The 13,159-nt window shown below is 38.4% G+C and overlaps 1 protein-coding gene across 1 annotated transcript; it reads left to right on the forward strand.

Annotated features, from left to right (window-relative positions):
* The first annotated feature begins 1,508 nt into the window (after positions 1–1,508).
* LOC127669364 (olfactory receptor 2G3-like) lies at positions 1,509–2,462 on the forward strand. Its single transcript, XM_052163173.1, has one exon. The coding sequence runs from the start codon at positions 1,509–1,511 to the stop codon at positions 2,460–2,462; it is 954 nt and encodes a 317-aa protein (XP_052019133.1).
* Positions 2,463–13,159: the final 10,697 nt, after the last annotated feature.

A 13,159-nucleotide genomic window follows, 5' to 3' on the forward strand; every position in this document is an offset into this window, starting at 1 on the left:
TATGGTTGTGAACTTTTTTCTTAGAATGGTGTTTTTTTTAATTTATTGAATATCATCTTCATTTACATTGCCAATGGTAAAACCTTTCCCGTTTTCCCCCTCCCCAAAGACCCCCAACCCCTCTTCCCCTGCCTCCATGTATATGCCCCTGCACCTGACCCACTCCCCCACTACCCTCCCTCGATTTCCCTTTGTTGGGCATCTATTGAGTCTTTACCTGACCAAGGACCACTCCTCCTACTGATGCCTGACAAGGCATTCCTCTGCCACATTTTTGGCTGGAACCATGTGTACCCCTTGGTTGATGTTTTAGTCCCTGGGAGTCCTGGGGTGTCTAGGTGGCTGAACTCGTTCTTCCCATGGAGTTGTAAAACCCTTCTGCTCCTCTGGACCACCCTCCAGCTCCTCCATTGGGGACCCCACACCCAGACAAAGTGTTGACTGCTAGCTTCTGCCTCTGTATTTGTAAGGCTCTGGCAGGGCCACACCAGAAACAACCATGGCATGCTCTTATCGGAGCATGGTGTTTTTAAATATACATTAAAAGTAAAGAAATCGAATAGCTTACAAATACTCATTTAAGGTAGAGAAGGATAGTGTCATGTCTTTTATTTATTTATTTTCTCCCAAATGCATCTTTGTTACTTTTCCTAGGGACACAATTGAATACCTACCAAGACCTTGTTTATATCTTTGCAATCTCTCTTTTTACCTTTTGCTGATAGTCTTAGAAGTTAAGGAAGAAAAAGGCAAGTTTCCTGAAAGAACAATTGAGACAATTTAGAAGAACTGGGCAATCATTGATTGTTGAGTGTTTTCTAAATGATCTGTTTTATAGCTCTGAGCCTTTCTGGAACATTTTTTTTCTTTATTTTTTTAGATTGTAATATAATTACATCATTTCCCCATTCCCTTTCCTTCCTCCATATCCTACAATATACTTCTCTTGCTCTCTTTCCAAACCATGGCCTTTCTTCATTATTTGTTACATATATACATACATTTAAGAATGTGTGTGTGTGTGTGTGTGTGTGTGTGTGTGTGTGTGTGTGTGTGTGGTGTATCCTGTTAAGTCTGTATAATGTTACTCCTATGTGTTTTTAGGACTGACCATTTGGAATTGCTTAACCAATTGGTGTTCACTTCCCTGGGTAAGACAATTTCTCTCACTCTCATTCTTTTGTCGTTTGTAGTTCTATGTGTAGCTCTGTACCTTTAATAGTTCTCAGTGTACTCTGTATTCTTTGACTTTCCTCCTGGAAATCTCTCTCTCTCTCTCTCTCTCTCTCTCTCTCTCTCTCTCTCTCTCTCCCTCTCCCTCTCCTTCTCCTTCTCCCTCTCCCTCTCCCTCTTTTCTGCCCCACTCCTGCTTCTCTCCTCTATAGAATATATCCCATCTTGCACTTTTAGAGGCCATGTCTCTCATGAGGTTTTCTGATCCCATTTACATTCCTCTTTATCTAACAGATATTTCTGCACCTTTCACGCTCCTTTTTGTGAGTAGAGTGATGACAATTAACAAGAGCTCAGGTGGTGATTTCATCCTGGTGGGCTTCTCTGATCAGCCACAACTTGAGAAGATTCTCTTCGTGGTGGTGCTGATCTCCTACCTCCTGACACTGGTAGGCAACACTGTGATCATCCTCGTTTCCTGTTTGGATTCTGCGCTCCAAACGCCCATGTACTATTTCCTTACCAACCTCTCTTTCGTTGATATCTGCTTTTCAACCAGCATTGTTCCTCAGCTGCTGTGGAACCTCCATGGCCCAGCCAAGACAATTACTGCCACAGGCTGCGCTATTCAGCTTTATGTGTCTCTGGCTCTGGGGTCCACTGAATGTGTCCTCCTCGCAGTTATGGCATTTGATCGCTATGCTGCTGTTTGCCGACCACTTCACTATGCTACAGTTATGCACCCACGGCTCTGCCAGTCTCTTGCAGGTGTGGCATGGCTGAGTGGAGTGGGCAACACGCTGATTCAGGGCACCATCACCCTCCGCCTGCCTCGCTGTGGGAACCACAGGATTTATCACTTCATCTGTGAAGTTCCTGCCATGATCAAGTTGGCCTGTGTAGACATTCATGCCAATGAAGTGCAGCTATTCATGGCTTCCTTGGTGTTACTCCTCCTTCCCCTGACACTCATCTTGGTGTCATATGGATACATTGCCCAAGCATTGATGAGGTTAAGGGCAGCTCTAACCTGGGGTAAAGCTCTTGGAACCTGTGGATCCCATCTGCTGGTAGTAGTACTATTTTATGGCACAAGCACTGCTGTCTATATTCATCCTAATAGTTCCTATGCACAGAATCAGGGGAAGTTTATCACCCTTTTGTATACTGTGGTTATTCCTACTCTAAACCCCCTCATTTACACTTTGAGAAACAAAGATGTAAAGGGAGCATTGAAGAGGCTTGTAAGCAAAGATTTCAGCACTGGAAAGAAAATTCTTTCAAGGTAGACATATAGTTCTCTCTGTCCTCACAATGATGAAGGTACTCATCCAGATCAATTATCCAGGGTCTCCATGAGACACATGCTCCAGATCTAAACTCACAGGCCTCTCTGGAATGCTACAGCAAGAAAACCACTCCCCTAATTATCACAGTCAGAGATGTCCCATATAGACTTGATAATCAGATTATTTAATAAACTGAACACATTTGCTGTTGTCAAAGACTCCTGCAATTCTTTCCTTTTAAGTGGTCACTCTTTTATTAGGAATCCTGGTTCTTATTAGATGAAGTATGTCTACTGGTTTATTTCTTTTGTATAAAGATAAGTGTGTTCACAGCTAGCTAGAAGTCTTTGTTATTCTTTACTGGTATGTTTCTGTGAAACCAGCGAAATATGGCATCCTATATCCTTGGACCAATATCCTCTGGAAATGCTCTAGTCAAAAATACATGCCTGGGTTCTCCCTCACTGGTCTACTCCAGTGGGTCTCATAATGGAGTTTTATTGATTTTTACACCTGGTGCTTTTGCTAAGTATGCTTTTCACTAAAATTTCAAGTTTCTTTAAGTATTTTATTGGATAATAATTTCTGAGCTTTGATTTCTGTATTCAGAATATTTGGTAATTTTTATCATATGATCTTAGAAATCCAATTAATTCCAGGCAAAATCAGACATGATATTTGAGCCTAATCCATTTGTAGTGTTTATATGTGTGTGTGTGTGTGTGTGTGTGTGTGTGTGTGTGTGTGTGTACAGTCATGTATAACCTAACCATCTTTATACAGACTGGCTGGATTGCTTTTCATTTTGGGAGGTTGGCAATTCCTTTTTATGTTCTAAGAAGAGTAAAAGGACGTTTGTTTAAAAGCTGAAGAAATCCAGACCTGGCTTCTCTTTATAATGAACATAATATTTTTTTAAACACATAACACAGTGCTTTGTTATTAGTTGTATAAAATTGATTACTTTCTTTGTTTAGCAGATCTTTGTCTATTGTTAAAGTTTAACAAAAAAACGTTAAAATCTGTAGAATTTAGAACTTTTGCTAGGCAAAATAACTTGCATATTGAGAACTCTGAATTGGACCTTTCTGGAGAGAAATATTTATGAAACAAACCTGTGACTCACAGAAAAAAAAAACATTCAAATACCCTCAATGTTATTATTCCATGTACCTTCCATAATTAATTATACAATAAAAACAATATGAAGAGTCATATATACCTGTTCCTATTTACAGTTATGAGTCATATCTGTAAATATCTGTATCCTATACTTGGTTCTAAATTCATTTTGTTAGATCTGCCTCAAAATCTTTCTATTTTGTATATATTTTGTTGTATGTTTATATCATATGTATTTCACATAATCTATGTCTGTACTCATCAATTTTTCAGGTCATGTGATCACACAAATGATGTATATTTGACATTATTTGTCATAGACAGCTTGACACATGTTTTATATATGTTTTTGATACATAATTTTATTCATTCTTTCATACATTATATTTTGATCACATTCAGCTTCCTTCAGTGCTTACCATATCTACTTCCAAGTCCATACTTGCGTAAGTTTGCATCGTCATGTTTTTTAAACCCACCCAGTCTAATTTGTGCTGCTGTAGACTCTGGGGTATGATATAATCCACTGAAGTATGTTTGAATTACAAGGGGCCACATTCTTTTTTTTCTTTCTTTTTCTTTTTTTATTAGATATATTCTTTACTTACATTTCAAATGTTGTCCCCTTTCCTGGTCCCCCCCACACACCCATGAAAATCCCAGAAGCCATTTCCCCTACCCCTGCTCCCCAATCAACCCTCTTCTGCTTCCCTGACATGGTATTCCTCTACAATGTGGCATCCAACCTTTCCAGGACCAAGGGCCTCTCCTCCCTTTGGTGTCTAACAAGGCCATCCTCTGCTGCCTATACGTATGGACCTACGGGTAACTCCATGTGTACTCTTTCGTTGATGGTTTTGTCCCTGGGAACTCTGGGAGTACTGGGTGGCTCATATAGCTTTTCTTCCTATGGTGCTGCAAACCCATTCAGCAACTTGGGTACTTTCTCTAGTTCCTCCATTGGGGATCCAGTGCTCAGTTCAATGGCTCACTGAGAGTGTCCCCCTCTGTATTTGTCATACTCTAGCAGAGCCTTGCAAGTGACAGCTATATCAGGCCCTGGTCAGCAAGTACTTGTGGGCTTTTTCAGCATCTAATGAAATGACCATGTGATTTTCTTCTTTGAGTTTGTTTATGTAGTGGATTACATTGGTGGATTTTCATATATTGAACCATCCCTGCATCCCTGGTATGAAGTTTACTTAATTGTGTTGAATTATCATTTCGATGTGTTCTTGGATTTGGTTTGCAAGAATTTTATTGAGTATTTTTGCATAAATATTCATAAGGGAAATTGGTCTGAAGTTTTCTTTCTTTGTTGGATATTTGTGTGGTTTTGGTATCAGCATAATTGTGGTTTCACAGAACAAGTTGGGTACTGTTCCTTTTCTTTATATTTAGTGAAATAGTTTGAAGAGTATTGGTGTTAGGTCTTCTTTGAAGGTCTGATAGAATTCTGAACTAAAAGCGTCTGGTACTGTGCTTTTTTTGGTTGGTGTTGGATTCCATAGCTGCATGCAGCTATTATGAAGTGGGTAGCTGGAACAGAAGCTGAGGGATGGATAGGGAAGGGGCAAAAAGAAAAATGGCCAAGACAATATTCACTGATCAAAGCCGGAAACTTTAATGGCATCAGACCTTTTAATAGTTTGGGCAAACCCTTCCTCCCAGACTCCAGGCTGAGTTCCGGTGGAAGTTGTCTAACTTCTCTTGGAGGTCCTCCTCTTGACTGCTCCGGCAGCTGGGTGGGTCACCTGCTTAATTCAGGAATTCCTAGACTTGGAGGAACAATGAACTTAACCTTTACTTCGAGAACTCCACCCTAGGTGGAGCAGGATCCTGGCTATCTGGGAGAAGTTAACCTTGACCATAGTCTAGTACACTCTTAGCACTCCACCCAAGGATAAAAATTCCTGCTTTAACCTACTTCCCTATTATGTCCTAATGGCAGATTCCTGCCTGAAGCCAGGGATTATCCTTGACCAAAGTCAAACTCCAACCAAGTGCATGACTGCTCCAATATGGCTCTGTACAGGTTGGGGGACTTTCAATGACCACTTCTATTTCTTTAGGGGTTATGGGACTGTTTAGATGGTCTATCTGATCCTGATTTAACTTTGGTAGTTGGTATCTTTCTAGGAAATTGTCCATTTCATCCAGATTTCCCAGTTGTGTTGAGTATAGACTTTTGTAGTACGATCTGATGATTTTTTTTTTTTTTTACATTTTCTCAGTTTCTGTTGTTATATCTCCCTTTTCATTTCTGATTTTGTTAATTTGGAAACTGTCTCTGTGCTCTCTGCTTAGTCTGGCTAAGGACTTATCTATCATTGATTTTCTCAAAGAACCTGCTCCTGGTTTTGTTGATTCTTTGTATGATACTTTTTGTTTCTTCTTGGTTGATTTCAGCCCTGAATTTTATGCCTTCTGCTCCTCTTGGGTATATTAGCGACTTTCTGTTCTAGAGCTTTCAAGTGTACTGTTAAGTTGCTAGTGTATGCTCTCTCCAGCTTCTGTTTGGAGGCACTTAAAGCTATGAGTTTTCCTCTTAGCACTGTTTTCATTGTGTCCCATAAATTTGTGTATATTGCCTTTATTTTCATTAAATTCTAAAAAGGTTTTGATTTCTTTCCTTATTTCTTCCTTGACCAAGTTATCATTGAGTAGAGCATTGCTTAGCTTCCATGTGTATGTGGGCTTTCTGTTGTTTTTGTTGCTATTCAAGACCACTCTTTCTCCATAGTGATCTGATATGAGGCATGGGATGAGTTATATCTTCTTATATCTTTTGAGGTCTGTTTCGTGACCAACTATATGGTCAATTTTTGAGAAGGTACCATGAGGTGCTGAGAAGAAGGTATGTTCTTTTGATTTAGGATGTAATGTTCTATTTATATATCTGTTAGATCCATTTGGTCCAAAACTTGAATTAGTATCCCTGTGTCTCTGTTTAGTTTATGTTTCCCTGATTGGTCCATTGAGGAGAGTGGGGTATTGATGTCACCCACAATTATTGTGTGAGGTGCAATGTGTGCTTTGAGATTTAGTAAAGTTTCTTTTACAAATGAGAGTACCCTTGTATTTAGAGCATAGATCTTCACAATTGAGAGTTCTTGGTAGATTTTTCCTGTGATGAGTATAAAGTGTCCTTCCTTGTCTTTTTTGATGACTTTTGGTTGAAAGTCAATTTTATCTGATATTAGAATGGCTACTCCAACTTGGTTCCTGGGACCATTTGCTTGGAAAATTGTTTTCCAGCCTTTTACTCTGAGGTAGTATTTGTCTTTGACACGGAGGTCCTGCATGCAGCAAATTGCTGGGAACTGTTTATGTATCCAGTCTGTTAGTCTATGCCTTTTTATTGGGGAATTGAGTCCATTATGTTAAGAGATATTAAGGAATAGTGATTGTTGCTTCCCAGTTTTTTTGATGTTATTTTTATATTTGTGTGGTTATCTTCTTTTGTGTTTGTTGAAAGAAGATTACTATCATGTTTTTTCTAGGATGTAGTTGCCCTCCTTATATTGGCATTTTCTGTCTATTGTCCTTTGTAGTGCTTTATTTGTGGAAAGATATTGTGCAAATTTGGTTTTATCGTGGAATATCTTGATTTCTCCATCTATGGTGATTGAGAGTTTTGTTGAGTATAGCAGTCTGGGCTGAAATTTGTGTTCTCTTAGGGTCTGTAGGAGATCTGCCCAGGATCTTTGTGCTTTCATTGTCTCTGGTGATAAATCTGGTGTAATTCTCATAGGTCCTCCTTTATATGTTACTTGGCCTTTTTCTCTTACTGTTTTTAATATTCTTTCTTTGTTTAGTACATTTGGTATTTTGAACATTATATGATGGCAGGAATTTCTGTTCTGGTCCAGTCTGTTTGGAGTTTTATAGGTTTCTTGTTTGTTCATGGGCATCTCTGTCTTTAGTTAGGGAAGTTTTCTTCTATAATTTTGTTGAAGATATTTACTGCCCCTTTAAGTTGTAAATCTTCGCTCTCTTCTATACCTATACTTCTTAGGTTTGGTTTTCTCATTGTGTCCTGGATTTCCTGTATGTCTTGGGTCAGGAGCTTTTTGCATTTTGCATTTTTTTTTGACTCTTGAGTCAATGGTGTCTATGGTATCTTCAGCATCTGAGATTCTTTCTTCCATCTCTTGTATTCTGTTGTTGATGTTTGCATCAATGACTCCTGATTTCTTTCCAAGGTTTTCTATCTCCAGAGTTGTCTACCTTTGTGATTTCTTAGTTGTTTCTCTATCCGTTTTTAGATTCTGAATGGTTTTGTTCAGTTCCTTCACTTGTTTGTTTGCATTTCCTTGTAATTCTTTAAGGGATGCTTGTGTTTTCTCTTTATGGGATTCTGCCTGTTGACTCATGTTCTCCTGTATTTCTTTAAGTGATTTTTGTGTTTCTTTATGGGCTTCTACTTGTCGACCCTCATTCTCCTGTATTTCTGTAAGTGATTTTTGTGTTTCCTTTTTAAGGGCATCTACCTGTTGACTAATGTTCTCCTGTACTTCTTTAAGGGAGTTATTTATGTATTTCTTGAAATCCTCTATCAGCATCATGAGATGTGATTTTAAATCCAGATCTTGCTTTTCTGGTGTGTCAGAATATCTAGGACTTGCTTTTGGGGGAGAACTTGGTTCAGATGGTGCTATGTTACTTTGATTTTTGTTGGTAATGTTCTTGCATTTGCCTTCTGCCATTTGGTTATCTCTGGTGTTAGCTGGTATTGCTGTCTGTGACTGAGGCTTATCTGTCATGCAAGCCTCTGTACCTATGCTCCTGGGAGACCCATTCTCTCTGTGTATATAGGTATGTAGGTACTCCTGCAAGACCTGCTCTCTTGTGGTTGTATTTGGGTATGTAGCTCTGTGGCTCGATCAACTCAGAAGATTCCTGTCCCAGGCTACTCCTAGACTCTTGTGTCCTCAGGGTTTCTGGATGTTTCCTTTGAGCAGCAGGGGTGGTCCTACCTGTGCTGTCTGGCTTCTCTGCACTCCTGAGTGGTTAGCTACCTTTTTGTGTCACTTGCATATGGTGCATGGTGGCAGAGAGTGGTCCCAAGCCAGAGACAGAAACTGGAGGGCTTCCACCAGAGGGTTCTGGGAGTTTTCCTCTGAGCTGATGGGGTAGTTCTACCTGTGCAGAAAGGCCTCTTCACACTCCTGGGTGGTTAAGCTGCCTCTCTTCACCATTTGGGTATGGTGCGCTGTGCCAGAGGAGGGACCCAAGCCAGAGTCAGAAACCAGAGGGCTTCTGCCAGAGGATTCTTGGAGTGAGCCTCTGAGTTGTGGAAGTGGTTCTACCTATGCAGGCAGGCCTCTCTGCACTCCTGGGTGTTTAAACTTGCCCCCGGCGCCACTTGGGTTTAAGGAGCCACATTCCTAAAGGCAACTACATTTCCCATTCCAAGAAACTATCAATTACCAATAGTCTTTCATATTCGACATAATGCTAAACAGAAGAAAACCTCAAATCCTTTCTTCTCAAATCAGGAATAAGTATATCCACTCTCTCAATTTCTGTTCAAAATAGGGCTTGAAATCTGATCAAGATCAACAGAACAAATGAAGGTCATCAAGGCTATATATCTGTAAGACAGGAAGAGTTCAAAATATTTTTATTTATAGATGTTATTATTTGAGATATAGAACATTCTAAAAACTCCACCCGAAAATTTCTACAGCTGATAAATATTCATCCAAGGAGCATGATGCAAAATTAACACACAAAAATTATTATCATTCCTCTATACAGATAGCAAATATACTGAGGAAGAAATAAAGAAAAATACCATTCACAATAGCCTTAAAAAATGTCCTGGAATAAATCTAAGAAAGGGAAATATTTCTACAATGAAAATTTAAGACACTGAAGAAAGAGATTGGTAAAAGACTAATTGGTGAAAGACCATAAGATGAAAAGATGCTCATGGATTGGTGGGATTAGTATTCTGAAAAAGCCATTCTATCAAAAACAATCTCCAGATTTAATGCAATTTATATCAATTGTGTCTTTATATGACTCTATCATATACATTTTGTGTTCTCTGTTTTACAATGTACATATACCTTAATTCATGTTATTATTTTACATCTGTATTTTGCTTTTCTCTTCTGCAGAAATAGTTTATTCAGTTAGTTCTTTTGATTTGTTATATTACCTAAATTTCTTCTTATTGGAATAAAGTCAGAATTACCAAGAAAGATAACTCAAAGAAACAATGATAGAGTAAAATTTTAGCAGCTCAACATATTTCAGCTTACCAGGCTTCTCTGGTCAGCTTCAGCTGCACTCAGCTCTTCTGGACACCTCGATCATTGACATTGTGACACTGACAGAAAGCACAATGATCATACTTGTATCATTTTTTAAACTCCAAACTGCATACACCTATGTACTTCTTCCTCTCCATTTTCTCCTTCCTAGACATATGTTTCATGACACGTGTTGTTCCTCAGATAGTCTAGAATTTCAAAAGCCCATAGCAGACCATCAACTATTCTGTACAATCCATGTCTACATTTTTTTGTGACTGGACTTCAAAGTGTGTACTTCTGTCACTGTTATCTGCTGATCCCTGTAGTAGAGAGTTGTCACACACCCAAACTTTCTCTGGAAACTCATTGTCTTGGCCTGGATCTGTAGTTTTATGGTGTTGTCAATTCAGACCACTCTAGTTTTTCAATTATTTACATGCAGCCACCACAGGGGATGGCCTCCACCCCAGTTATTCAGGACCCACATGAAGACAAAGTTTTACATCTGCTACATAGGTGCTAGGAGGCCCAGGTACAACCTCTGTATATTCTTTGATTTGTGGTTCAGTCTCTGAGAGCCCCAAGGATCCAGGTTAGTTTATTCAGTGGTCTTCCTGTGGAGCTCTTATCCCTTTAGAGACCTCAATTCTTTTTCCTTCTGTTCTTCCATAAGAGGCCACAAGCTCCATTCATGCTTTGGCTATGGGTGTCTGCATCTGTCTGAATCAGCTGCTGAGTAGAGCCTCTCAGAGGGAAGCCATGTTACACTCCTGTCTGCAAGCTTAACAGAGTGTCATTAATAGTGTCAGGGATTGGTGGTTGTCCATGGGTTGGGTCTCAAGTTGGGCTGATTACAAGTTGGCCATTCCTTCAGTCTCAACACCATCCCCTGTCCCTGCATTTCTTGTGGACAGTTTAAATTTTGGGTTGAAAAGTAGTGTTCCTATAGTTCTATTAGGGTTTCTGTCTGGCTACAGGAGGTGGCTCTTCAGGATCCATATCACCAACGCTGTGAGTCACAGCTAAGGAATACCCCATTGATTCTTGTGTATCTCCCTTATCCCAGGTCTCTGTCTCTTCCTGGATAAGTCCTTACCTCCCCACCCCAGTCTGTCTAGGCTGCTTTGTTTGGCCTCAGTAGCAGAGGATGTAATTAGCATCACAGAGACTTGATATTGCCAGGTGAGGGAACTGACTGGAGGGGGGCAGTGTGCAGGATGTAAAGTGAATAAATAAATAAATAAATAAATAAATAAATAAATAAATAAATAAATATCAAAATAGCTAAATCTTCATATAGGAAAGAAGCAGTTGTGCGTGTATTTAAAATTAAATTATCACAATAGAGAAAACAGTGGTCTATGCAGAAGACAGATCAGTCTAAGCACTGTATTTATAAAAATGGCACTTCCTGGAGAAGAAGAAATGGCTCAGTGATTAAGAGAACTGTCTGTTCTTCCAGAGAACCTGGGACCAATTCCCAACTCCCATGTGATAGCTTACAACTGTTTGTAATTTCAGTCTCAAGGTATCGGACACACTCATTCTTCAGCCTCCTGGACACTAAGTATACATTTGGTACACAGATATACATACAGGTAAAACATTCTCACATCTAAAACCAAAAAGTATAAAAACAGAATAGCAGTTTTTGGGTGATATAATTTTATTTGCTTTAATATTCAGAGATAATCAAGTTCAAATAAACATTTTATTAATCAATAATGCAATCAAATACATGAAAAGTGATTTGGTCACCTGATTCACTTAAAATCTATTTATTTCAAAAAGCAATAAATATACAAATTAATAAACATTTGAATACTCACAACTCAAATATAGCTGAAAAATAATACTTTCCACGTATTTGTTAAGCTTTTATAAATATTGTCGCTTGTGGTTAGCTTGTTGTTGATTTTTGCAGGCGTCCATTTCCAGGTAGTAACCCATAAAGTCGATAAACTCATACAGAAAACACTATAAAAGCTCAGGCTCTGTCTCATTGGCTCTCCTCAGTTGAATCCAGGCAGCTTCCTGTTTGGTTTGTTTTTGTCTGATCATTTTTCTCTATGTATGTTACAAGGGCAGTTTTGCTCTTACAGTGCTTTATATTTTTCATATGCACCTGAGTTCTCTTGGGAAGAATTTTACCCTAACTTTCTTGTTTATAACATGCAATGAATGGTATGTTGGGTAAGAAGGGATTCTTTAGTTTTGACAAGCTGGTAGCTAGAGGATATTTCATTTTTGAAGATCATTTTTGAAGCTATTTCCTGATGTCTGTACCATCAGTGTTGTAGATTTTCAAATACATGGCTAAATGAACATCTATAGGGGGTATTAGGCATCTATTCAGGGACTAATCATGCCTTATAATTACCTGAGGATGCCATTTCACTAAATTGTTTTTGTCTTTTTGAACAGAAGAAATCAGGAGAAGGGATGGGGATATGTGGGAGAATTCTCTATATTGGGGAATAGGGATGGGGAACAACATTTGGGATATAAATAAATTAAGAACAAAAATAAATGAATAAAACTAATAAAAAAGCAGAAATCAAACTGAACAGGAAAGCCAGATTTAACTTATATGAAGCAGTACTAATCTTTTACATCTCACCCCAATTCCTGAATTTTATATTCTATAATCTAATGACTAATTATCAAAATCAGAAAATTGGAAAAAGGACAATATTACAAGTCCCATGATATGTTGGCCTAATCTTTACAGAAATGTTTTTAGTATTGTACATCTTATATGTCAGTATCCAATCCAGAAATCCAGTTGACATTTAGTTATTATATATCTTCATTTATTTTAGTTTATGATTGTTCATTAGTATTTTTATCTTCTGTGACTATACCTTTGAAGATAAATAATTATTTGTTTTGATGGAATGTCTCTGAATTTGCAATTGTCTAGTGATTTCTCTCTTTTAGGTTGAGATTGTATGTACTTGGCACAAATACCAAAAAGTGTTTCCTGCTTTGCTTATCTCAGTTCAGAATTAGGGGAATGCATGGCATCTTAACCACATGGTTAAGGAGCAATGAAATTATTTTAAACTATTTTAGTTTTGTAATTAAAAATATTTTTTAAAGCTAAAAAGATATTTATAATGTTTCTCATCTTTAAGTATCAAAGGTTATATCAATGAATTACCTATTCTGGAGCCCTTTGTACCTTTGTCTCCTGAGTCTTTTTTTTAATTAGACACTTTCTTTATTCACATTTCAAATGTTATCCTCTTTTCCCCCATCCTATATCCCCTGCCCCTGCTCACTAACCCACCCACTCCCACTTTCCTG

This window comes from Apodemus sylvaticus, chromosome 19 (genome assembly GCF_947179515.1).
Source record: "Apodemus sylvaticus chromosome 19, mApoSyl1.1, whole genome shotgun sequence".
In the NCBI taxonomy this organism is placed as follows: domain Eukaryota; kingdom Metazoa; phylum Chordata; class Mammalia; order Rodentia; family Muridae; genus Apodemus; species Apodemus sylvaticus.